At 51.3% G+C, this 25,169-nt stretch overlaps 1 protein-coding gene across 6 annotated transcripts in view; it reads right to left on the bottom strand.

Annotated features, from left to right (window-relative positions):
• Positions 1 to 18,682, bottom strand: part of NFATC2 (nuclear factor of activated T cells 2) — an 88,574-nt gene extending 69,892 nt beyond the window's left edge. For 2 of the 6 annotated variants that reach the window (XM_031616020.2, XM_031616009.2), the window contains exons 1-3: positions 10,609 to 11,094; positions 2,388 to 3,399; positions 1,858 to 2,026 (exon numbers count right to left, since the gene is read on the bottom strand). In XM_031616020.2, the coding sequence (XP_031471880.1) occupies positions 1,858 to 2,026; positions 2,388 to 3,399; positions 10,609 to 10,759 (1,332 nt within the window). In that variant the 5' untranslated portion in view covers positions 10,760 to 11,094. Of the gene's footprint in view, positions 1 to 1,857; positions 2,027 to 2,387; positions 3,400 to 10,608; positions 11,095 to 18,333 lie in introns of those variants that run through there. The other 4 variants (XM_031616030.2, XM_090152248.1, XM_090152247.1 and 1 more) reach the window with 4 other exon arrangements.
• Positions 18,683 to 25,169: the final 6,487 nt, after the last annotated feature.

The raw sequence follows: 25,169 nt of genomic DNA, 5'->3' as shown, positions 1-25,169 counted from the left end.
GCAAATTATGATAAAAGTAGGAATATCAGTTCCTGTCTCCAACAGAAAATATAAAACCCTCTTTGATTAATATTGATTACAGGAAGGAAACAAAACACTTGTATTTACCCATGTGACAAGAAACTCATTCACTGCAATAAACATCCAGAGGTTAGAGACATCCTGGGAAGGTAAATGATACTGCTTGTAAGCAACTGAGAAACGACCGAGTGCTGACTGCATGTACAGTTCACACATCCACGGAGCTGCCAACACACCACGGTGGGTTATGAGCTTGTCAGATTTATAAATTAAGAAGAATCTTGCCTACTAAGTTACGGCAAATTTGATGGTGATATGGTGATTGCTTTTTATTATCACGCTGTACCCTTACGTATCCAGTTTACATACACAAGTCCAGCTCAACCAAAGTAAACACATTCATTGATTTAACAATTTATGGCTTGATTTTAAAAGGGGCTGAGCCTGCTGAGGGTAATATTTAACATATCTTTGAAGTCAAGCACAAATCAACCCTCTGAAATTACTAGTATTAATCACATGCTTAAAACTGAGCAGAAACATAGCATTTTCCTGGCCTGGGCTTCTGTAGCAAGTCATGAGTGCAATGGGAACAGCTGTAGGATGCACCCCAACTTTGCTTATTGAAAACTGTAGCTGTGGCTGTGCCAGACAGGTGACATGCAGTTACCAGCAGTATCACACCAATACGGTGCAACCCTGACCAAAAGCCTGGCTTTCCTTCCTGAAGGATACTGCCTGAAATGAGCAGGAAATGAGTGAAAAATCTGATGTGGCCCCAAATGGCTACAGTCCAGCTACTCAGCCATTTCTTTACCACAGACTTTGCACAGTGAAGAAGCCCTTCCATGGATCAGCTGCAGCTAAATTTGGTTACCCTCACCCCTATCAGCCTGGATTTGGCTTGCTGATTTCAGTAGCACTAATTCCCTTCTCACAAACATGGGTAGGACCAGAACCAGAGTTTTCATAGCACTATAAGCAAAGTCTCAGAGATAGAAAATTTTGTGCCTGTACAGAAGTCAATCCAATCCAGGAGGGAGCTCCTGCATAAACTCATTCATCCTTTCTCTGTAGAGTTACAAAGCTGGTCAACACATCCTCTCTATAGCCACAGCTTTAAAGAGGGCGTTTTCTTCAGCTCATCCCCCCTCCTATCTCCTTATCACACCACAATTACATCTAGTACCATTTCCTATTGGTATCACATATCCAGGACAAAAAGGTTACCACAGATGATGAGCAAAACTATCATTAAGTTACGTATAAAGCAGGTGCTAGACTGAAAATAATGTAACAAGTGCTTGAATCACACACAGGTGAGGTTCTCTGACCTGCATTTCATGGGAACTTGTTCTGCAGGAGCCCGGGGCATCAAGGCTCTGAAACATTCATCCAAAGTACTGCAAATCTAACACAATCTGCTATTGATTTCAAATCTCAGCTTGGTTGGTCTCTGAGCTTGAAAGCCAGGCATGATATCTTTACATCTTGAGCATCTCAAAACACCCTAACCAACAGAGAGCTGTTTTCAAGGTAAAATGCGCTCAGTTAGAATTTAGGTCATCTTCACATCTTATGACAGAGCTGGATCACAGGAATTCAACGTTTAGCCCAGAAAAAGTAGCAAATATTTTTGTTCAGTTTCTGAGTTTTCATAAGCCAATCCAAACCAACTTCTCAAACTTCCTTGCCACCATCCAACTTCAGGCATTTCACGCACATCCACAATCACACACAGAGCCACAAGCTCCCCGTTTCCGGGTCAGCCCCCGGCACAACTTTCCACCACAAGCCAGCCCGTTTTTCCCCATGCATTTCTTCTCCAGTCCTTACCTGGACCACAGGATGGCCTCCAGTCGGGGCCTTCACAGCCCCGCGGCTCCCCTCTGTCTCGTAGTGCGCGCGGTGGTGGGGCTTGGGCTGCACCTCAATGCGCAGCTCGTAGGAGCCGGACTGGCTGGAGAGCGGCCACTCGAGGGGCGGCAGAGACTGGACGGGCAAGCTGGGCACAAGAGACAGGCAAGCTGAAGCTTTCAGCACTTTACTTCTCAAAGCCCTGATACATTTGCCCATCAAAGACCTCACCAGGGCTGCTTCCACTTTTTATACAGTTAGGCAAACTAATGTGAATTTTTTGCATGGCGCAGTACCAATGAATCACTCCAACAACGTTTCTTCAAACCCACATCTTTCATCCCCCGCAGTCATAATGAATTGGACTGCCATTAACCTTCGCTGCCCCTAAGCACATAACTCTGCTTTACAGCAGGATCTGCCCAGGGAAATACTCCCTAGAGATCACCATGCATGGGATAGGACACCACACCATCAGACAACCCACAACCACGAGAAGCATTACATACCTGCAGATAGGTATTGCTGGCATCAGTTGCTTTGTCCAGGATGGAGGAACCAACAAAATCGATTCTGGAGCTGAATTTCTCCTGTCCTCCTGCTCGCAGGGCCCGTGGAAGTCAACAGTCTGAAAGACGTGGCACGGAATGCTGTTTTTGTGGGAAGGCATTGACGAAGGGTCAGGGCTGGTTTTCCAAATTTTGGTGGGAACGCCACAGGAAGGATCTGTAGGAAGGCTGTTCATAGCATCCATGGAAAGAGGAGCGCTGGACAACTGCGTGTAAGTAAGTGTAGAGCTGTCTTCCCTCAGGGAGATGCGTGGAGAGGACTGTGGAGAGGGGGTCCTTGACTGTCGTGGAGAGGTGGAAGGCTGCTGAGTGCAAGAGTACCTCCGTTTTGCACCTGGTGATGAAGACCTTGAGTTGGGACGTGGTGATGGTGAATGTTGTCCCAAGCAGGTTTCCTCCGTGATGCTTGTTCGTGGTGACATTATTGGAGAGGTTCTAGGAGAATAATGAGTATGGATGTTTTGAAACTGCGGACAAAGGTCATCACTAGGACCATTATTTGGTGAAACACATGGTGATGTGCAAGGAGATAAATTTGTCTCTGAAATGAAACTTGCAGAAGAGCCGCTACTAGCTGGGCTCAGACACAGTGGTTCTCTGTAGCCCTCATAGCCAGGGACAGGCAGGGTAACCCTTGGGCTAGTGGTAGCTGAGTTTGACTGATGTTCTACCAAAAGAACATCTGTGTCTCTGCTGCGGAAGGGACCCCCTGAATTAATCAGTTCAGGATATGAAGTAATTTCAATCCTAGGACTCGGAGCAGAGGCCCCTGCGGCGCTGGCAGGGTGCGTAGGTGCTGTCCCTATGCTATCTGGCTGTCCATATCTGCCCATGGGATCTGCAGAAAGGCTAGGAAAAGGCAGGGGGCATGGCTTGAGGCCACAGTCCAAGACATCATGAGCGTATGCAACTCCAGAGGGTGGGCTGTTGGTTATATGTGGAGTCGGTTCTTCTGGAAAAAGAAGGGTCTCTTTAAGACTATAAATATTATTACAGAAGCTGAGCAATCGCGGATTAAAAATATGCAATATTTATATACTGCTTGTGATCAGATATTAGGTAAATATTTGTTTAATTATTTTTAACTGCAATTAATACTTGTGAAAAGTACTGGATTAACAGCCAGGGAAGCTCAAGAGCAGATGAGGCACGGACAGAAGCACTGCCAGCACCTCCACGCTGCCCTGTGGGCTCCCACGACCCGAGCCCTGAGCTAGAGGGGTCACCTGGAGGGGTACACAACACATCAGCTTCTCTGCTGGCCTCCCTGTTCATTTGGACAACTATACCCATTAGCACCAATTGGGGCGTTGTGATTCTGGTCAACTTTTATCAGCTATGAGCTGGAGCGAGACCATCACATCGTGAAACCTTCCAAGTAAGTCTACATAAAACCAAAATGTTGAGGAACAGCTTTCAATGGAGAGAAAAATATTTCTTACACATCAAAACAAATCCCAGCAAAAAAAAAAAAAAGAAAAAAAAAAAGACTTCATAAAACCAATGCTGAGTTCAAGTTCTTACAATAAAAAGCCACCTGTTTAAGTCCATATTACCCCAATGAGTTTTAGTGACAAGTTTAGTACAAGGAAGCACGGGACGATCAGAAATCAGTATGTGTGCCACACAAGGAGTGCCTCGCTGAAGTATTCAAATAACAGCTCCAACATCTCCACCTCCCACCAGAGAGCATTTCCCATGAGCAGTGCATTGCATGCAGAGCCAGGTTGAAGACAACTGCACTTTGTGCAAAAGCAGAGAAGCCCGTAGTGATGCTTCCACAAACAATGACCGTGATTTAATTTCAGGAGTTTTCTGTTAGTTTTCACTACTGAATTCTTCTGAATGCAGAAGCAAAACCCTCCACAGATGGGTTTGTAGCAAATGTAAGGAAAAGTTCAAAGCCACCTTTACTTTTTGATGATGAACCCCATTTTCTCCTCCAAAATGACAGCATTTCCCAAGTATGGGACTCATCAGCTTTTGGTAAAATGAACTCAGCCTGAAGAGTGTGCAAATGAAGACAGAGCCTCAGCACGGACTGCTGCTGCTTTTTGTGCTGAATGCTGAAACTCTGTTTAAAGAGCAATTTCACAGGAACTGCTGAGCATAGTGTTTATTGAAAAACACCAACAAGACAACCAACCACAGCCACACACAGAGTCTACACGGGACAGAACCAGAGATGACTGGGAATCCAGTCTGCTGAGCTTTTAAGGTTCCCTCTGGCACTTAATCCTGGCCCATCGCTCTTGGGGGGGGGGGGGTAGGGAAAAAGCAGCAAGTAACTGAACTTGGAGCAGCACACTTCTTCGCATCATTATCTCTCTCGTGGGAATTCACGTGTCACTCACATCACCCAGATTCTGTTGCATCATACCCAGATATTCGTGTGGCTCATCCCCCCTTAGGGCTCAGTAGAGCAGCACACCTCTTGGCAGTCACAAAAACATCACTCCCACTCTTTCAGAAGAATAACTCAGATTTAAATTGGTGCAATAAAGCAAAATTAGCACCAAACAGAGCGAGGCTTGAAATGAGATTCACACCGCCATGGTACTCGCAGCTTCAGCCAAGGATGAGAGCCGCCCCGCTCCCCGCAGCTCCAGCAGCAGCTGCCCCACATCCGCTCCTTATCTGTGCCACGGCTGCTGGGCAACACGCAGCAGGGACAGCACTGCAGCTCCTCACAGCTCGTGCCAAGCACTGAGGCTGGTGTGTTGGGACTGGCACTGGGGTGTGGGGAAAGCAGCAAGATATTTGGATGTGCATGTGTAATTTTAAGGTGTTGCAAACAACCCCCCCCCTCTTTCTGTTCATTAAAAATCAGCCCTCAAATGACTTTAGCTTTGCTTTTCACTGAAATACTGTGTCTAAATGAGCACTTTCACCATTCATATTCACCCTCCCAAGGAAGATCCATGCTCCAGATGTCAATAACCCCACTTATGCACCAACAAGCTGCAACAGGACCGTGCCTCCACATGGCATTCCTCACAGCACTGCAGCGCTTCGTGGCCACGCAAAGCCAGATTGCTCACACTGCTAGCAGGGAGAGAGCACAGCAGGCACCCTGTGCCAAGCAGACAACACCCACAGCCTTCCTCAGAGCAAAAATATTTCTCTACCCCCACCCCCACCCCACCATCAAGTTATCAATACAGCAGGCAGCAGCACTGGGATGGGACTGGGCTGCAGGCAGTAGCTGGGCTGCACGGGGCTGAGGCTCAGCGCCGGAGCTCCAGTCCCTGCAGGATGAAGGCTTTTTGGGAGAGTCCCAGGCCCTGCGTTCCTTCATTGCTGTGGCGAAGTCACTGTCCCAGGCACTGCTGCCCACGCCTGTGATGCTACAGCGCAACACTCTGACTTCACCGGGAGGGAAAAGGGGCGGCTGGGCAAAGCAGCAAGCGCTGCATTCCAGAAATAGAACTCTGCCACTGAAATCAGTAGTTTTGGTTTGCGTTGCAGCAGGAGCAGGGCTGGCTGCTCAGCTCACTGCCAAAGCACTGAGCAGCCTGAGCTGTGGGACCCACGTACAAACACCACGGGTTTGTTCTTCCAAACAGTGACAGGGAGAGAGAAAGCGGGGTGTAGGGAAAGGCTCCCCTTCTGCCGCACCAGCAAGAACGTGCAGCAGCCCGGGGAGGCAGCAGTGCCCGTGCATCTCCACGAGGTGGGGAGGAAAAGCTGCCCCCAGGAGCAGAGGGCAGCAAACCCCGCCCAGAGGTGGCGGGCAGCAGCCCCGCCGCCTCCCAGCAGGAGGTGAGGGGCCACTGCATCACCTCCAAGAGGGCTGTTGGGACCAAGAGAACAATGGCGTTTTTCAAGAACGTTTTTCAAGCTTTAAAACCATCACGTGGGAACTCTGAACATGCAGTTTTGCACCCCGGGTTCTGCCATCTCCAAGGATGCATCCGTTCCTGCATCCCAGCATACAGACCAAGCTCCTCCTGCAGTCAGCTTTTTGACCACAGTTGGACAGACGTCACAGGGAGCGACCAACTCCTGTGGCACTCCACGCCACACGTGTTATTACAGTGCTTCCCCACCTCCCCTCCCCTGGGCACTTCTCAGCCTTTGCTTTTGCTGCTGAATCACCCATTGATTCACCAACAAAACGTCCTTCTCGTTTAAAGGGAGTTTAAGGAAAGCTTGACATCCAAGCAACACTGCACCTCTTCGCACCCCGTCAGCTTCAGTGAGAGCTGTCAGCAAACTCCGTCACACCCCCTCTGGACCCCCAAGGCTCAGTAAGTCCCAGCCCTGCTCAGGATGCTGCAAGCCCCGCAGCACTGCACCCACGCTGACACTCCATAGCTGCCGCTCTGCCCCGCAGTCTTTACGCACTGTTCAAAAGACGGTCTTTCCTCCTCTCACAATAGCAAAAGGAAGCAGAGCTCTGCATGCTCCCATGCAATAAATAAACAGCACACCAGACGCTGCAGACACACGACTGCTACCAGCAGCTCAACTACCCAGCACGTGGCCCCGCAGTCTCCCCAGGTGCTCTCATCAGATGCAATTAACAAGGAGAGTTAAAACACGGGTGGAAAAGATCAACGGACTGAAGTTCCAAAGGATTTCACCTTTTCACACGCAGTGCTGGGACCTGCCGGCCCCGAGGCATTTCTGAGTCCCTGTGCGTGTTGATTCGGGGTGGCAGTGGCCCACCGTCTGCTACTTTTTTAAAAGTACACAAGGCAGCAGCCTCAAAGCCATTCTGTCAGCCAAATGCGACCTCCCCAATTAGCATGAAACCAAGGATTAACAGATCATCAGAGCAACTGCATTCCACGATGGGTTTACACAAATCATCACCTAACAAAGGCTGAGGGTAGCAGCTGTGTGCGGGAGGGGGAGTCAGGGGAGAAGCACAGCTTTGTCCTCATCCATTTGCAGCAGCGCATCTCCTGTAATTTAAATGAAGTTACTTATTTGTAAGAGAGTCCAAAAGTTTTTAAGCTGCATATTGTCATTTCAAAGGGCCAGTGCCAAGCTCGTGGCGGTTTTCAAAAGCTGAGCATTCTGCTATTTACACTGACTGCTTGGAAGCTCGAAGTGAAAGTTGGTTTCCTGAGTGAAATCTGGTATTCTCTGCTACATGTGCATATTTGCTTCCTTACTGAAGGGCTGCTGCAGAACACTGTGCCCTGTGTTACCCAGCCAGGTGCAGCACCGAGCTGCAAGCCCTTCTTCCCCTTCTGGTAGCTTTGTACTGGGGAGGAAAGGAAGGACTATCTGGGCCGTGACACCTACCAGAGGTGGCAATATCCCTGGGTCTGTCTATGCACAAACAAACATTTAGAAGAACGGTAACGTTTACAAACATTCCCTGCTTCCCCTCCATGTAGGATACGCACACAGCCGCTTCCTCATAGATCCTTATTGCAACATGTAACAGCAGCGCTGCTGAGCTACAGGCAGGGCTCGGTCCTGGCAGGAAAACTTCCAGCTGCTGCTCTCACCTGTTGTCGTGGAACCTGATTATAAGGTGGGTTTTGTTTGCATTTTGAATTTCAAAACACCGCTCAAAGGATCACTCCACAGTAACCTCAGGTGTAACAAATGACACACTGGTTTAACTCTCATCCTGTGCATCATCCCATCTACGGTGAGCACAGACCAAAAATACAAGAATTGACCCAGAGTGGCAGTCTGGCTTTTCACTTCTGTGCCTCTCTTAGTGGAGAGACAGCGTGGGAGTGCTGCACAATATGCAGAACATCCATCAGAACGTGTTCATGTGGGAACCCCGTGCGCAGGAGCAAGCTCAAGCTCTCCTCAGCTCTGCTGTGCCTCTCGCAGGGAGCTGGAACCTGCCTGCATGCTCTGAGGAACACTCAGCTCCTCTCCAGATTGAAATAAGATAAACCTTGGGATGCCACCAGCAGTACCTCCATGTGTCTCTTGGAAGGAAGCGAATCTAACAGGTTCTCTGACAGGACAGAAAGCATCTTCCTTGCCCAAGTGAAACCACGAGTCCCTGGCAGCTGGGATAGCCGCCCCGCAGCTCCAGCACCACGTCCATCCCTGTCCCCATCCCCATCCTGCCTGCCTGGGGAGTGCAGCAGATGTCTAAACCACATCTGGCAAGGATGGGAAAAGGCACATGGAAAATGGCACCGGGTACAAGGCTCCTGCTTATGGAAACAGCTGGCTTAATGAGGAATATCTAATATTAATAATATTGACCGTAGGGTTTTTATTGACTCTTTTTCCCCTGTTGCTTTTATAGCAGTCCCTGTTCCTGTTGTCTCAGGCACACATAAGCACTCCTGAACGCCAGCAGCTTTCAGTAAGAATATTTCTGGCATTCCCATGACAACAAGTTGTGATACAGATCCTACCTTTAAAACATAAGCTTAAGTGAATACTATCAAATCACAGACTTTGAAAACATTCACCAGAAATGCTTTTCTCTCCCAGCCCACTCCTAGAGCCTCATGGTTGCTGTTGTTACTTTAAAAAAAAAAAAAAAAAAAAAAAAGACGACTTTGAGCGTGTTTGCAGAGATTTGTTATTGCAGGAGCTGCGAGGTGGGTGGAGCTGCCCAGACTCGGAGGAAACCGGGGCCGCTCAGACGGGCTCTGAATGCAGACTGCAGCACTGAGATCCTCAGACACTCCTATGGTTTTGGTTCCATTTTGAATCCTCCACAGAAAGGACTTGTTTTCCCAACTGCAGTTCAGATGAGGCCAGAATCTCACATGAACAACGAGCATCATTTACCACCAGCATGTGGACAAAGCCCTTCCCCAAAATTTGAACATTTTCTGTTCTCGTGTAAACACGCTTTAATCTTTTGTACATGAAAGGTCACGGATGTATACTGGATTGCTTACAGACTTTGCCTGGCGCTTTTCAAAGCGAGAGAGAGAATGCTCTCCAGATTACAATGCTGGTATATATGGTTGTGATTTTTTTTTTTTTTTTAATGCTAATGATTTCCATCTTTGGAACAAACAAAATTACTATTAATTATGGTTTCCAGTCATTCAGATGGGGAGAAAGCAGGCTCAAGAAGGAAGTTACTTCTACTCCAAGCATACATTGCTCCGCATTTATGCGGTTGAGAAGATTAAAACTTTCTACCCCCCACCCATGCATTATTATGTGCTGTGGAACTTCCCACTTCATGCCCCACAGCAGGAATCTATACTGAAGAAAGAATAAAAGTCGTGAAAAAAAAAACCAAACCAAAACCAGTATCTGAAGTTTTCACTGAGATTGAATGTATTTCCATTAAAATCTCTGACCTCTTCCCATTCCGGATTTCTTTCAGTATGGTTTGATCTACATCGAACCTCAAAACAACACTCAGCTTTGTACATCTGCTGCCATCACCCACCCTTCCCCAGCTGCCATGCTGGCACAGACTGTGTGTGTGAACAGGTGAGCAAAGAGCACCTCCATAAGGACTCTCCATTTCACTAAGGACAGCTCAACCAGGCCTAATGGTCTCCTTCCACAAACGCCCTCACAAAACACCTCCTCAGCTCTGCAGAACCACAACCAACATATCTTACAAACGACCTCCTGGCAATCCATCCCCTGGGTCCTGCCTCTTTTGGCTTCATCTGCTCCACACAGACCTGCATTTCATGGGATAGGAAGCACTACTTTTTAGTACCATTTAGAAAGCCAGGGAACACATCACCGTGCTGGTCATACCACAGACTTGCATCAGCTCGGGGAAGTAGAACAGACTGACTTTTCTTGTTTTAAAGCTGAAGTAAGTGTACGGTGTTTGAACCCGGAGCAGGAGCTGACTGCCCCCCCAGGCCGCCGTGCTCCCGCCCTGCGCCGGCTCCCAGCACACCCGCCAGCACGATGACGACGCTCACAAGGAGACCAACCGAGCCGAGTGCTTCTGCTTCGTCTCTCACCGCTGGGCTCAAGTTCCCACGTGCACCAATTTTGTAACTAATAAGAAATCCATCCCCCAGCTGCTCGGTCACCCTGCAGGGCTCGGGGCAGCCACCGCCCGTTGGTGCCAACTGCGGCACCGCGCCGCCCCACGAGCACCGCGCCGCGCTCCGGGCTCCTGCCCAGGGCTGACCCCGCGGGGGGTCGGCAGCGCCTCGGGGACCCCCGAGCGGCCGCGGGCAGCGCCCGGCTCCGGCAGCGGGGCCCCGTCGGGGCGAGGCGGCTCCTCACCAACCTTCGATCGGCTTCAGGTAGTCGTAGTCGAAGAGGATAGAGAAATCAAACTCCTCCTGCGGGCTGCCGTCCCGGGCCGGACCGGGGCCGGGGCAGTGCCCGGGGGTCCCGTCCTGCGGGTCGGGCTCCGCAGACTGCGCAGCGGCGCTCATCGCGGCCACCCCCGGCGAGCGGCGGCGGGGCGGGAGGCTCGTCCGGGGCTGGCCTGCTGCGACAGGAGCCCGAAGGGCGATGGGAACCGGAGGTATCCTTCCAAGTGCAAGTGGAGAGGAGTCAGGGGAAAAAAAAGGGGGTGGGGGGAGAGAAAAGGGCAAAAAAGAACCAAAATAATAACGTCTTCCAGGGGTCGCCGAGGCCGGCTCCGCTGCCCCGACGGCGGTCGCACGCGAGGGGGATCAGGAGCCGAGCGGTGGCAGCTTCCTGCTCTCGAGCAGCCACCTGCCGCCCGGAGCCGCCCCCGGGGAGGAGGAGCCCTGCCCGGCCCGTACCGGCCCCGGGGAAAGGGTGGCTGCTGCGAGAGGATGCTGGAGGAGCTGGGGAAGTGAAACGAGAAAGGGAAGCGCAGGGTTGTGGGGGATGCCGATGGCCTCGCACAGTGCTGGGGGTGGCGGTGGTGTGGGGAACCTCGGGAAGTCTCACTGAGCTCCCACGGGGTGAACCACCCTCTGCGCTCTTACCCCACATTGAGCACGGCTTCGTGTCCTGCATGCAGCCTCTCCCATCCCAGCCATCAGGCCATGCTGGTGGGGCCTGCAGCAGCTCCAGAGCTCAGATGCTGCCCTTGCCTTCTCCAGGCGCATTGCATCCCATGCCTCGTTCTCCCTGATCTCTCTGCAAGGCACCAGCAGGCAGTTTCTGGGCACACCTCCTCCTGCACTCACAGGGACTCCTGCCTCTAACTGGGAAGCCCATAGAAACACGAAGCTCACCCTGCACAAGGCCTCTGTTCTTTCCCTGCCCTGCTCACAAACAGCATTTCTCCAACAAGGTCCCGTCACATTCCCCACTGACCACACTGCTAGCACTGCCAGCCACCCCACTGCCCCTCAGTCACCACCGCCACATTGCCTCCATTCATCTGCACCTTCTGCAGGCACTGCCCCACATGCTGGCCCTGCCTGCCAGCAGCCCGCTGCCCTCCAACAGCTGCTGCCACCAGCAGTGACTTCACCTGGAGATCCTAAATTTGTGTGTTGGCAGCATCTGTGGTCAGAGGACTTTGTTCCCTCGCTTACCTGTCCGTACAGTCCCTTTTACTGGTGTGCACATTGCTGTCATTGGGTCTGTGGGTTTGAAAAATGCTCTCAGTCTGTGGACAAAGTGGAGTGGCAAAGGCAGAGGGACCGAGACCATTAAAAAAGCGTAGTAGCATTCACTTCTATCTGTTTGCATTTGCTAAGCCTGTTAGCAGGACAACATCAATTGCATTACAAATCTGACCTCAAGCTGCTGGCTAAACTCATTGAAAGCCTCTTACATAGCACACATCAACAGGGATCTCAGCATAGAATCATAGAATGCATCAGTAGCATGTAGGCTTGTAACCTGTCCCCTTTATCAGTAATATGGCAGCCAGGGAATGACCTCCTCATCACACTGTTTTTCTCCGTCCTTTGCCAGTTCACAGCACCAGAACTGGACTTTTCCTACTATTTAAAATCAGTTCCCCTTCTGAGCTTCTGCAGAGCGCTCAACAAGCCCCGTGCCAGCAGCTCCGGGATGCGTTAGGGGCACCTATTGGTGAGTGCAAACACTGCACGACGCTCCCTGCTGTGGAGGGAAGTAAGGGCAACTGCAAGGGCACTGCTGTGGGAAACCAGGCCTTACTGACATTAGTTCTTTACTTGAATGTGGTTAGGGATAGGGGAAGCAACCTTCCAGAGGGGCAGGTGATCCTGCAGACCTGCTGCGCTGAGGTTTATTCTGAGACCTGTCCAGGGGGAGATGGTTAGCTGGAAATAGCAGGAACCCTACTGCTGTGTTCTGTCTACACGTGTACAACTGCAGCGTGATTTAAAGAGAGAAGCTGTTATTCCATATTCACAGCCACCAGATTAACGAGGGATGTCGCTGCAATCAGTGCCATATTAAACTCAGCAGAGACTCAAAGAGCGATGGCTTTTGCTTTTCTGACGGATGTATATATACCCAGTAATACAACGGCATGCTCGCGTCACGCTGTCTGAACTTCCCCCACAGCAGCCAGGAGCAACAAGGAGTGGGGTTTCTGCATGCTCAGTACACAGCTGTGTGCACACACGTGTACGTGTGCAAGCAGCGTGCAAAGCCCGGGGCTGCGTGCATCTCCTGCGCCGTGTGCGGCTGCTCCCGCCCGCGTGGCTCCCTGCCTGCCGCGGGACTGCCGGCGCTCCGCTGAAAAGGATCCAGTGTCTCTCTGCGGTTCAGCTGGAGACCACAGTTAAAGTCTACCTCATCTGCTGCAGCGATTCCTAATGCTCCACGAGGCACTCGTGCTCTGGAGTTCCTTACCGTCTGCTTCGGCCAGAAACGGGCTGCGCTGCCGCCGGGTGCAGCCAGGGAAGCTGCACAGCCGGTGATTAGCGGTCATGGCTACTGGGACCCAGAGCTGGGCCCCCCCAGAAGGCTGCAGCTGGGCTCAGCTCCTGCCCTCAGGAACGTGCGCAGGGAGCGGCCCTGCGGGGAGCGTGGGCTGCTGCGTCTGAGGGCTCCACTCGTTCCCCAGTGTTTAAATTTGAAGAACAAAATATATTAAATTGGCATATTTATTTATCTGTTCTGAAATGATGCTTACCATTTGCTGGAGCACTAAGCTTTTATCACTGGCTGTTCTATGTGAAATTTGTAAGAAAAACCAAATATACTTGCTGATCTTGGCTTAGCTCTAAAGGGAGCTGTCAGCCTTCCAGCTCACAACACATGGAGCACGAGTGGATAACATCATTTATATTAGCCACAAAAAGACAAGACACAAACGATAACATTGGCCTTTCAAATTAAGATATGGGTGACTGGCAGAGAGCATGGGGAAATGACCCCCTCTTCTGCTCTGTCTTTATCCGATCCTTTATCCTGTGTTTCCTAGCTGGTCTGCAACTCATTAAGAATGTAAAGTTTCGAAGTTATCCTTAGCTACTCCTAGAATTAGTAATACTCCACAAATGGAAAATGTACCTTCTGCTTTCCAAGAGGACCATGTCATGCGAAATAGCTTCGCTGCTAATTCATCGAATCATAAATTCTGACACTGGCGAGGAATTAGGGTGACAAGACAGCAGTGAGAGAAGTGTTGGAGAAATGCAGGGATTAGCTCAGTTTGTAGGAGTCGGCTCTTCTGCCCAGCAGACAACCTGACAGATGTCAGGGAGCTGCAGCCACCAGGCACACCTCTGCGTGGCTTCCCCTGCTCTTTGTGTGCACACAGGGCACGTGAGGACACTGGTCATATGGCAATAACAGCTCCCACAGGCTTCCAGTGCGCAGAGGTGTGAGTTACAATGCTGCACCCGTGGGCTGTGCTGGAACTTACCAATGTGTTATTTTGAGCAGAAGTGATCTAAATCCACAAAGTGCAGATCTGGCCTAAGTAGAAATGCACAAAACCAACCATCAATGGGTGCAAGCAGCTGCAGCACACAGACTGAGTGACAGCTGCAGTTTTTGGAGACCTCTGAGGACTGAGTTTAACTTAAACCCGAAACACGGGTTCTTAGGCGAACAGTTAGGAAAAGATGTTTGAGCTGTTACAGCTACATGACTTACAAATACTACCCAGTGCACCATTAATAATTTGCAGTGAAGAAAAGGCAGGAAAACTGCAAGGCTGAAGCAGTCTGTGGGCTCTTCTGCTCAATATGTACACTCAGAAAAGGCATCCAGCCACTCCAAATCAAAGGAAAAACCCAAACAACGTGACAAATGCTTCCTAATACTTGTTTTCCATTAAGACTGGAGAGAAAGGCTAGAATGCGGCGTGCAAGGACCAGAAATACTACTTGCTTTCCCTAACTCCGTCTTTTCCACATAAGAAACACTTCCTCCCCACAAAGCTCCTCCATCTTTGCTCCCTTCAGTTCTCTCACAAGCAGTGCAGCCCCCAGCCCCCACCAGGGCTCCCAATGGCCACACCGGAGCTCTGGGACTCGGCACCAGCTCCTGGTTTTCTATAACACTGCTCTCATGAGCCAGAAAGGTGTTTCAAGGAGTTAAGCAAAATCTGTCCTTGGCAGCAGGAACAAAAATTGCAGCCACGTATACTTGCAGCAGCCTCCGCACAGAGCATAACTGGAAATACATTGTGTTGCCATTTCAGGGAACTGGAGAATGGAAGGACTCCTTTTCCACATAGTTGGACGAGAGCTGGCCCTTGGCAGCACTTTGCTTTCATAAACTTCAGAAGTATGTGAATGCTGGACTACCTGGGTACTTGGGGACGAGAAATCCAAAAACAAAGCTAAGAATACTTTTTAGTGTAATACAAACTATGATTTAAAAAGCGCTTAGCGTAACTCTCAATGTTTAAATCTACTGCAGATCTAATATCTCGCTTCCAAGTTTCAGTTTCTCCTTACAGTGTCCCATTGTATTCCCTGCACCGTAACGCGGGGCGTCGGATGATGTTCCGAGCTGAAAAAAGATACAGACACTCTTCTCAGAACTGCACTGACTGCTAATTGTCGGTAGGACCACACGGCGTGTAACCACATCTGTAAAACTGCAGCACGCTCCTATTAAACAGTTCTAAAGAAAAGGAGGTAGGGAAGGGTTTATTAAAAATGCTGCACTTCAGCAGCTGAAACTCAGAGAAAATACAAATCCGTGCTGTCTTAAAAACCAAAGAGTCCTGACGGTCCATGTGGCAAGCATCAGAAATTTAGCAGGCAACCAGGACTTGCACGTGGACTTTATCCAAGCGCTTTCAAATGAGCTCAGACTGCAGTGGATGAGCTGCTCAGCCTGAAGTGCGGGGAGTGCTGGGAGAGAAGAAGGAACGGGAGGCGGTGGAGGGGGGAAATATTCCGGCACTTCCTGTAAGGGACGCACTTGCACACACTACCATTCAATTTTGGGGTCAGGTTGAGTCAGAGATATTACCCCCCAATTTCAGGCTTAAAGCGGTTTGGCAAGAAAGGACAATGGAAAAATTGCTCATATCTCCACGTTCCCATTAAGTTCTGTAGTCTGCTGTGCAAACCAAAGGAATGCGGGTATCATAGTTTAAAAAAATAGATTAAGCCAGTAGTGGAAAAGAAGCTCTAGGATATTATTATCCTTGGCTGTTTCCAAAAAATGAATGATGAAACATTTCAGTTAGAATATCTATTGGAATGTTATAAAAGAGTGCTCCAATTATGTCAGTGTCCCATCTGTGAATGCAATTTCTGCCCTGTAAGAGAGACTCGGAGGTGATTCACTGGCTGTGTGCTGCTGTAACCGTCTCGCCACGCGTGCTGGCCTGCAGGAAGGGGCTGCCTCGAGAGGCAGAGCAGCAGGAATGTGGGAAAACGGGATGACAGAGGGACTCAGTCACCTGATGAAAACCTCTGCTGTGTCCGTGTCCTGCTGACATTTGCAGAAGCTCAAGGGAGCACAGCCAGAGCAGCACCATCCTTTTGCAAACAGCCACGTACAGACTTCGTTCCCCACTCTGAGCCAGCTCTAATTGCAAAATGGGGCTAGAGCCCAGAATTATTAACGCTTTCTTACACACCCTACATTAATGAAACTCCTGCACTGTTTTGTGGGTGCAGGAATCTTCCCAGACCCAGAGCAAGATCCTGAAAGTGCCACGTGCTATTTATTCCCAGCAGCTTCAAGCAGCTGTATCTTTATGGATGGGTTGGGAGCAGAAATGACACAACGGTGAGTTGCTGTCAGAATCCACTCCCACCGCCGCCGCTGTGCCAGTGACAGGAGCAGGAATTTTGCCTAAGGAGAAATAGGAACCCGGGCCCAGGAGTGCAATCCCAGAGCACCTCCTGGCTCTGCCGTTGACTGCGCTGCTGCAGTGGCTGCCGTGCTCTCAGATATTTGATCTGGAAAACAACTCAGTGCTTTTTGTTTCGGTCTGTGACAGCAGGGCACTGCGGAGCAGTACTGCTGGGGAAAGTGGGGCCGCGTGCTAATAGGAGAAATTGCGGCAGCTGCTGTCAAAGTGCTGCTTTGTGCTGTGGTAGGTGGCTACCCTACAGCAGGTGAGAGTGTGGAGAAAAAGGATCCCATCTTTCACCTTTCCTTCTTTCTCTGCAGCAAAATAAGCTCTCCGGGTTGTTGTGAGAGTGACTAAGAGCGGCTGAAGTGCTCGGGAGAGAGGGAGTTGTGGCCGGAGAAAACCGAGGACCCAGGAGACAAAGCGATGGCCTGATCTTAAGGCGGTGCAAAGCCCGTCAGCGCCTTTCCATTGGCTCTACCGAGTTCTAGGATGAGCCCTTTCGGGTGCGTGTATTAATGAGTGTATTTTGGCAGGTGCCTGGGGAGCTTGCTAAGGCAGGAAAAAAAAAATAGCCGCTACTACGAGCCCTGCCAGCACAGCCCCGTGGCAGCGGCCGCGTCCCTCCCGCGCATCCCCGACCCCGCACGGGGCGGCCGCGGGGCTCAGCGGGCACAGCCAGCGGCGGGGAGCGGAGCGGGACGGAATCGAAAATGGAACGAGTCCGCGGAAAAGCGCTTCCATCCTCCACCTCCTGCCCCCTAGCGCAGCTCCGCTATCAAAAATAGCGACTCACCTGCGCTCCCCTCCCCGCCCGGCCCTCGGGGTGCGGTGCCGAGCGGGCAGGGGGCTGCAGGGTCGGGGGAGCAGCCAGCGCCACGCGTTCCGTACGAGAGCCGGGCTGCGGGCGGCCGGGCCTTTCCCAGCGCGGAGCATCCTCCGCCCGGCTCCGCTCCCGGGAGCTCCGGGCACGGCTGCGCCCACGGACGCGCTCCCTGACAGCCGCAGCCCCCGCAGGTCCGCCCCGCGTTCCTCTCCGCGTCCCCACGCACGGCCGCTCCCGGCGCCGCGCCCTCCCCCGGGGCCCGCGGCCGCGCTCGCCGCTGCGGGGGAAGCCGGAGCGTGCCGCGGTGCCCCCGGCCTCCACCCCTCCAGGAGAGGGGGGATCTCGGCGGCGGAACCGGGTTGGCGGCTCGGGGACCGAGCGGACCCCGGCGCCGGCGCTGACAGCGGCGCAGACTCCTCCTCTCGCCGCGCTTAACTCTTCCCTCCACCGGCGCCGAGACGCCGCGGCGAGGGGGGTGGGAGCAGAGCGCGTCCCCCCGTGAATCTCCGGAGCCCTCGGGCCGACTCGCCCCGATCGGGGCCGCCCCCGGGAAGCTCCAAGCCCGCGTCCCCCCGCGTTCCCCGCCCGCAGCGCGGCCCGGAGCCGCCCGTCCGAGCGCAGCGCCGCCCCCGCCGACGGCGGACCCGGAGAAGCCGCCTGCGAAGCCCTGAGATCCAGCCCCGGGCAGGGGGCGGAAGGGTTAAGCGGCCCGGAGGTTTGACAGCGAGCCTCCTCGGGTGATGGCTTGGAAGAGGAGAGCCTCTCTGGCTGAGGTTTAAAGGAGGTTTCTCCAGACAGCTTTGTATCGCCTTCAAACCGGACCCAAACCCCGTCCGGTCCCTTCCTGCCACGACCCCCCACTGCCCACCCGGCAGCGCTGCCCGAGGCAGAACGGAGCTCCGGGGCCGCGGGGTGAGCAGCACAGCGCTGGGAAGGGGAAAGGCACAGGGACACACACAGCACACAGACACAGCACCCCAGCGAGACCCTACCTTGATCCATAGACCTCATGATGTGGTGGTAACGAAGCAGCCTGCAGGCAGTTTCTCTCTGCATCGGGAATTTAAATTAAAAAAAAAAAAAAAAAAAAAAAAAAAAGTATCAGTTAAAAAAAGAAGAAAAAAGTCTTCTTTAAACCATGTTCGACCGGTGCTGCCCAGACAGAGGGAACCCCTCCTGCTTGCCTCCTCTGTAAGCGTTTGGAGGTGCTAAGAGGGATCCGAACTGGGCTGAGCTTGTTCCTGAAGTGAAGTCAGTTCTCTGCTCTGAGATGAGGGTTACTAGAGAGGGAAAGGCCACTTCCTTCCCTGCTCCGAGTGTTTATAGTCTTTGAATGCTGTAAAATAACGGGATTCCCTCACTGTTTCCTCCTGTTTATCCCAGTGCCATGGAAACCCCTGGATCGCCTCCATCTCCCAAACCGAGGGCTTTCCTGCAAACTTCACACTCAGGAATCCATGACGTCTCCCAGCTCCGGGCCAAGGCAGCTCTGCGGCTTTCTCAGTCTGCAGCACAAGCACTTAATTGTTGAGCAGAAAGCTAGAGAGCGAGAAAGAAAGAAATATGGATGATGTTAAAAATCCCAGTGTGTGCTTTTTAAACAAAACTCGCAGGCACTGCAAAGCCTTTCAAAGCAACGGGGCTTCTGTGCAGAAGTTTTCCTTCTTCCCAGCAGAGACAAGCTCAGGCTGCTGCTTTTACCTTTGAATAAATCATTGAGAGAACTCGAATCCCAAGCTCATATTTATGACTTTTAAATTTGCCAGCACCCTATTAATACCCATCAAGTCTTTCTTCATACAGAAGACGAAAAGAAAAAAGAAATAGGGATTAATTTGTTTGGTGGCGTTTCACAGACCTCTCTGCTTCTATTTTTGGATCCATTTAGAAGAGAGAGGAGCAACCCCACAGCTTTCCATTGATACACGTGGAGCTCAGCAAGAAAGAAATAGCCAAGGAAGCCTCTGAAACCAAGACAACGCGGGTGTGTTTACACGTACTATGTATAAACAGGAAAATAAAGCAAAAGAAAACAGGAAAATAAAGTCAAAGATGTTGCAAGCCATGTGCTGCCTGCAACGTATAGTTTTCACTGCCACGTTAATGAGCATCTGCCTCTTCGTTCTGTGCTGGTGCAGTGCCTGCATTGCCGGGGCTCGCATGTGTTTCTCCCCAGAAGCGATGCTGAGCTCCCAAACAGCACCGCTCAGCCCCACCGCGCCGTGCTGCGAGCCGGGGTGGCTGCCGGGGTCAGCTGGAGCCCTGGGCAGCAGCGGGGAGTGAGTCACTGCAGCGGGACTTGGCCGGCGCAGTGCAGAGGGCTGGCTGGCACCCGCGCGCCGTTTCCATTTTTCACTCCCTGAGTCCCAAAATCGACTCGAAGGAGGTATCACAATCAAACTTTCTGCTTCTCTAGTTTGTTGTCTTGCAGGCTAGCAACTGCAGGCAGGCCAGGGAAACTCAGCGCACCTCACTTTCCTAGCCTTTGTCATTTTTGGATGTGCAGGGGCGGAAATACTTTCCCCAGCTCTGCACCCTGTAAATGCAGTGTGCTGCCACTGAGCCCAGAGGGTGCTGGGGAGCGCCGTCCCACCATACAGTCACCCCATGGGGCCGAGCATCCCTCCTGCACGCACACCTGAGGGCTCAAAGGGAAACCTGTCCTCTCCCCCCTGCAGAGGATGAGCCCATCGCTCCACTGCTCTCTGAGCACCAATGTTGTTTGCAAGTCTCCCCTTTGGGCTGGTTTCCCTTCGCAGCCCACCCTGCACAGCAAAGGCACCGCTGAGCATAGGGTGCACGATGCAGTGCTGGAGGAAGGAGCAGCCAGGAGGGCAGCACCACAAGGCTGCCATCGCACCTACAGGATTTGCCCTTTCTCAGCCCTGTGCATCCCTGGCATTGTGTGTATTGATAATACACCACTGGAGCGGTGGGTGTGGGTGCACCCCAGGCCCCACACAGCTCCCCCTCGGGATGGAGCTGGTCCTGCTGCACCCAGTGACACTGCTCTTTTTCAGACCCCACAGGTTTCACCCCAAAGCCAGCTTAGCACGCTCTCCAAGCCAGTTCCAGACCAGATCCCCCATTTGCATCACTTGAAGCAAAGTCAGAGTTGCTAATTTTCTATTTCCAAAAATTAAGGGGTATCTGATAGCACTGCCCTGCTTGGACAGAAGTGCAGCATCACTAGTTCTGCAGTGTTCACCATCATATCCCTCCCTGCAGCACTGCCTGCTCACCCCAGCCCCTCTCACTGGGGTCACACCGGCAGCTGAGGAGGAGCTGGGGGGGCTTCAGGCAAAATGCAGCCCTGCAGCAGAGGCAGGGGGGCACAGGGTCCTGCAGCAGAGCAGGGGAACGGGAGGTGCGGGGAAAACCTGGGGGGCCCCTGCCAAAGGGTATCCCAGAGCGAGCGGAGAATGGGCGACCCCAGTGGAAAGCTTCACCTCATCCCACGCTGAGCTATAATCGGGGGAGCAGTCACGGCTCAGCAGTTATGGCACACAGGTTGGCTTCCCTAGTCTGGACCGTTTAAAAATACAATGTCTTTCTTTTAATAGCTCAGTTTGATCGGCTCCCGCTAGTTCACATGACAGGGTTTTCCTAAAATATCTTCTTCCACCAAGTTTTTTCCAACTTAAAAATGCTGAATCCTGCTACCCAAATTAAACTCAGCTCGAAGCGAAAAAAAAAAATAAATAAAGAATGAAGTGAAAGAGGGCTGGCGGCTGCCTCCGGACTGCTAGCATTCCCCAAACCAGCATATGACACAACTGTAAGATTTCCAAGTCTTTTGGAGAGTTCAGCGAGAGAATCCTGTCCTCCACTGGCTGCAGCTTCCCCGCTGAGTTAAACTTTCCTGACGGAACCTTTCTCCATCTGGCTCTGCTCGCAGCGCGTTGTGAGCGGCCGCGGAGGAGAAGGGGGATATAGTTCAAGTCTTATATAACTGTGCAGGCTGGATGCGGGGGCAGAGACTTTCCCTAGAAACGAGAAATTTTTATATATATATAGTTATTTTTAGCTTTCTTTTCAAAGGAAGGCCAAATACCTCCGACTTTCCTTTGCTTTCTTATTTTGGTATCACTAAGGGATTTTATTTTTGGAGGTAAGGAACTATTAATAGCTAATATTTATAACTATTTATTCCCTCTTTAGGAGAATACTTCCTCTTCCTTTCAGGGGCATATTCCGGACCACATCCCTACCCCCCAGCGGCAGCCCCACCGCATGCATGGCACCCCGGGATGCCTTCAGCTTTGGGGATGGAGCGGAAGGGACACACATCTCCCAGCCTTGGTCCATGGGCCAGTTTGGAAACTGCTGCAGCCCCTATGGGCCAGGCACACAGCCGAGGAGCTGAGCAAGGAGCTCCCTGCTTGGCATGGAGAGCTGCGGTGCTGGGCAGAGCCGGCAGCCAGCCGGGGAGCAGCGTGCTGGGTGCCAGGCCAGCCACCCCCCCGTCCCCCCGCATCATTCCCTGCTGGGAGCCACGTGGCCTGCCTGGCTCTGTGCCATTAATCAGCAATAAAAACCAAATTGCTTGTTTAAATAAAAAAATTCACATGCTCTCTTGGAGATAAGACATCAAGGCTTCCTGAGGATGTGCTCACGGGCCATCAGGGCAGCTGCCGGAGAGTTTATCATAATAGACTTCATGGAGACATCTCTGTTTTCCACTAGCAAAGGTATTTCAGGCTCACAACAACAGCACTTTGGACAAAAGCTGATCGTCCTTCCAAGGTAAATACAGTCCTCCCCACCACGTACAGGACACACCGGGCGATGTGCTGCGGGCACAGCCCTGCGCGGCCACTGGAGTCAGGCGCCGGCTGTGCCCTCACCTCTCCTCACCAATTGAGCACAGGCCGAGCAGCCCAGCACCGCAGCACAGCCTGCCTGCTGCTCGCTGCATCTCTCTCCATCTCTGTAACAGCCCGGAGCACCGTGACACCAGCAAGCACTTAACCAACCAAAGCCTGTTCTGACAATGCACTTGTCTGAATAAAGTATTCGCGCACCTAATTAAGTTGCAAGCAGAGTGTCTGATCTCCTAACGATCTCCACGTGGCTCAGCGCACAGCTTCGCAGGCTGCAATCAGAGCTGCTAGGATTGTCCTCATCTGAACATTTTCTCCAAAAGAAAAATAGCTTTTCATCTACAATGAAAACTGCTCGATTTCTTTTTTCTGCAACATCCAGCAAACTGAAAGGCTATTTTTTGAGTCACAACGATTTTGTTTCCTAAGAACTGGCCTTTAGCAAAAGGATTCTGTTTGTGAATATTAAAACTAATTTTTGTAAATAAGGAGTGATTTTTATTTTTGCCCCTCAACAAAGGCAGCTTCAGCAAACAAAACCACAAATAAGAAAGATGTTGAAGAAAGTGTAGAGAACATTCTTTCTCTTCCCCCTCCCCTCAAAAATTTCCTGTAAAGGAAAAAATAAATGTCTTTCTCCTCACTCACAGAACAATAGGGCCCCACTCTCACTGCCTTTAGCCAGGCAGCTCTTGAATTAGCATCCTCTTAAGGGACGTGAGGATGTAATTATTGCAGCTGACCCCATACAATCCCATCCTAGGCTGCAGTTTTCCGTTTTACCCATTACTACGTCTGTCTCCTACACTTCTCAGGATTCCAGACGGAGCAAAACACATTTGCAAAGCAGTCACCCAGCAGCACAACGCCGTGTGCACAGCAGTGCCCACCATCCCCACACCAGGCTGCAAGCGAAAGTACCACCAGATCTGCACCTGCAGCTGCACCAAAACCTGTTCTGAACTTCAGCCTCCTGAAAACCCATCCCGGTCTTTTCCTTTTTTCTTCTTCCAGGCGAAAGCCAAACCTCTTTTCTCCAAGCAGCATCACAGGCCCCGTTCCCCAGGGCCCCATGGGCACCCACACCCCACAGGCACCGCAGGGCCCGGCCCGGCCGCTCTGCAAGGAGCCCACGCTGGGTCTTGAATGAGGGGTGTAGGGGCGTGTGTCAAGGGAAGGGGGAGGCGCAGGTGGAGCAGGAGCTGTGCAGGCAGCACCCAGACACAACAGCTTGAAGACAGGATCAGTGGATGGATTTACTGTGCTGCAAATGGCTCTAGGTCTTCTCCACAACCGACTTCTCCTGGTGCGCTCAATTAGCAAAATCGTACGGCACGGATGTTTATGCACCGTGATTTACGCTTCTGTCCAAACATCAAACACTGCTCTCAGGGAACACTTAAGCCTTCCACATTGGCACTGCCTTACAAACCATATCAGTGACGAGGTTAGCAGCTCCGAGGCCCTCTGCAAGCAAGCACATAGGATAAAACTGAACTTCCTTTTAAAAGCAAGACTAACCAAGCAATTAAGAGCCCGGGAAACCATAAAGATGCTGGTTTCGTGCCAAAGACATTTGCTCGTTAGGATTATAAAGCCATTGGGTGTTCTTTGTTTTTGTCTTCCAAATTTTGAAGGTGAGGTTGAGAAGAGTGAGAGAGCTGAAAGGAGAGATTACGCACTGCAGTAACTGGGAGGAACATTAGTCACATCTGGGAGTTGGAGAGGTGCTTCTCCGCGCAGGGAAAGGCAGCAAACAACACGTTGCCATTTACCTGCTCCTTTCAGTGCTTGGGCTGCACTCTGAGATTTTCAGCCAACAGCTGCACAGGGAGCAGCACACCTCAAACCCCGCCATGCTGCTACCTGGGAAGTTCCCTTTGCTGGCCAAATCAGGATTAGAAATGTTCTTAACCTCCTGCCCTGCACAGTGACAGCAGTGCACAGCGGAGCACAGAGATCCCATTCCGGGGCGCTGGGACCCAGCAGGAGCTGGGGCAGCAATGCTGCAGAGCTGCTGGGGAAGGGAACCACCGAGGGATTCTCCCGTGCAGTGTCAGAGCAAGTCGTAAATTGAAGTGGTATCTCACACCTAAAGACAACTGCTGGCAATAACACAGCTGTAAATAGGTGGCATTTATTACATTAAGGCAGAAGTTGGTTTATTAATAACAGCAAACTAATCCAGGTAGGCACCTGCACAGTGGGTTAGGGATGGAAACACTGATGTGGTCATTTACTATATCACACGATGGCTAAACTAAATAATGATAATGAAGAAAGGCTATGCAGGTGGTTCTACACCTTCAGTATCACCACCAGAGTTGGGAATCTGATATCACATCCCAGGCACAATTTACGACTCATTACTGGAGCTCTGGCCACACCCGGCAGCTAATCTAAAATTTCACACGTTTAATGAACTTCATACTTGAAATATGTGGTCTGTAAAATCTGATTTACACCGTTGTTAAAGTGGTTGGTGTTTGAAAGAAAGTGTATTTTTAAGTGTGTATTTGTGCACAAAGATTTTTTTCCTAAAAACCCCAAACCCAGGCACTAATTTACTCCAAAGCATATAAAACGTTCCCTACAGCGTAATTTCTAGTGCAGTATTTCTTTCAGCACCTCAGATTTACTCCCTATGTTCCTTCAGGAGCAACTGCATCCAGTTACAGAAAGGAGCAGAAAGCACTCGCAGTGTCACTGCAGGTACTTGGGGCAGTAAGTTAACCTGACAGTCAGCTCGTGATGGAGTCCAGGGGCTGTAATTAGTGCTTACCTGTCGCCGTCATAAAAACGCTGCATTTGGTCGGTTCCTGCCTCAGCCATACAAGAGGTACCTCGCAATCCTGGTTCATTCCACCGCGTTAGCTTTTTATTGGATGTTAACACCTGATATTTCCTTCAGGCTCTGGTTTTACTGAAGGCTTTGTCACATTACGCTCTTCGAAGGCAGAATGGGAACAGGAGCTGAAATAAAGGGGAGAGGGAGCACTTATAAA

This window comes from Phasianus colchicus, chromosome 17 (genome assembly GCF_987193195.1).
Source record: "Phasianus colchicus chromosome 17, bPhaCol1.hap1.1, whole genome shotgun sequence".
In the NCBI taxonomy this organism is placed as follows: Eukaryota; Metazoa; Chordata; class Aves; order Galliformes; family Phasianidae; genus Phasianus; species Phasianus colchicus.
The sequence above is the reverse complement of the archived record's forward strand: the minus strand, read 5'-3'. Positions and strand labels throughout refer to the sequence as shown.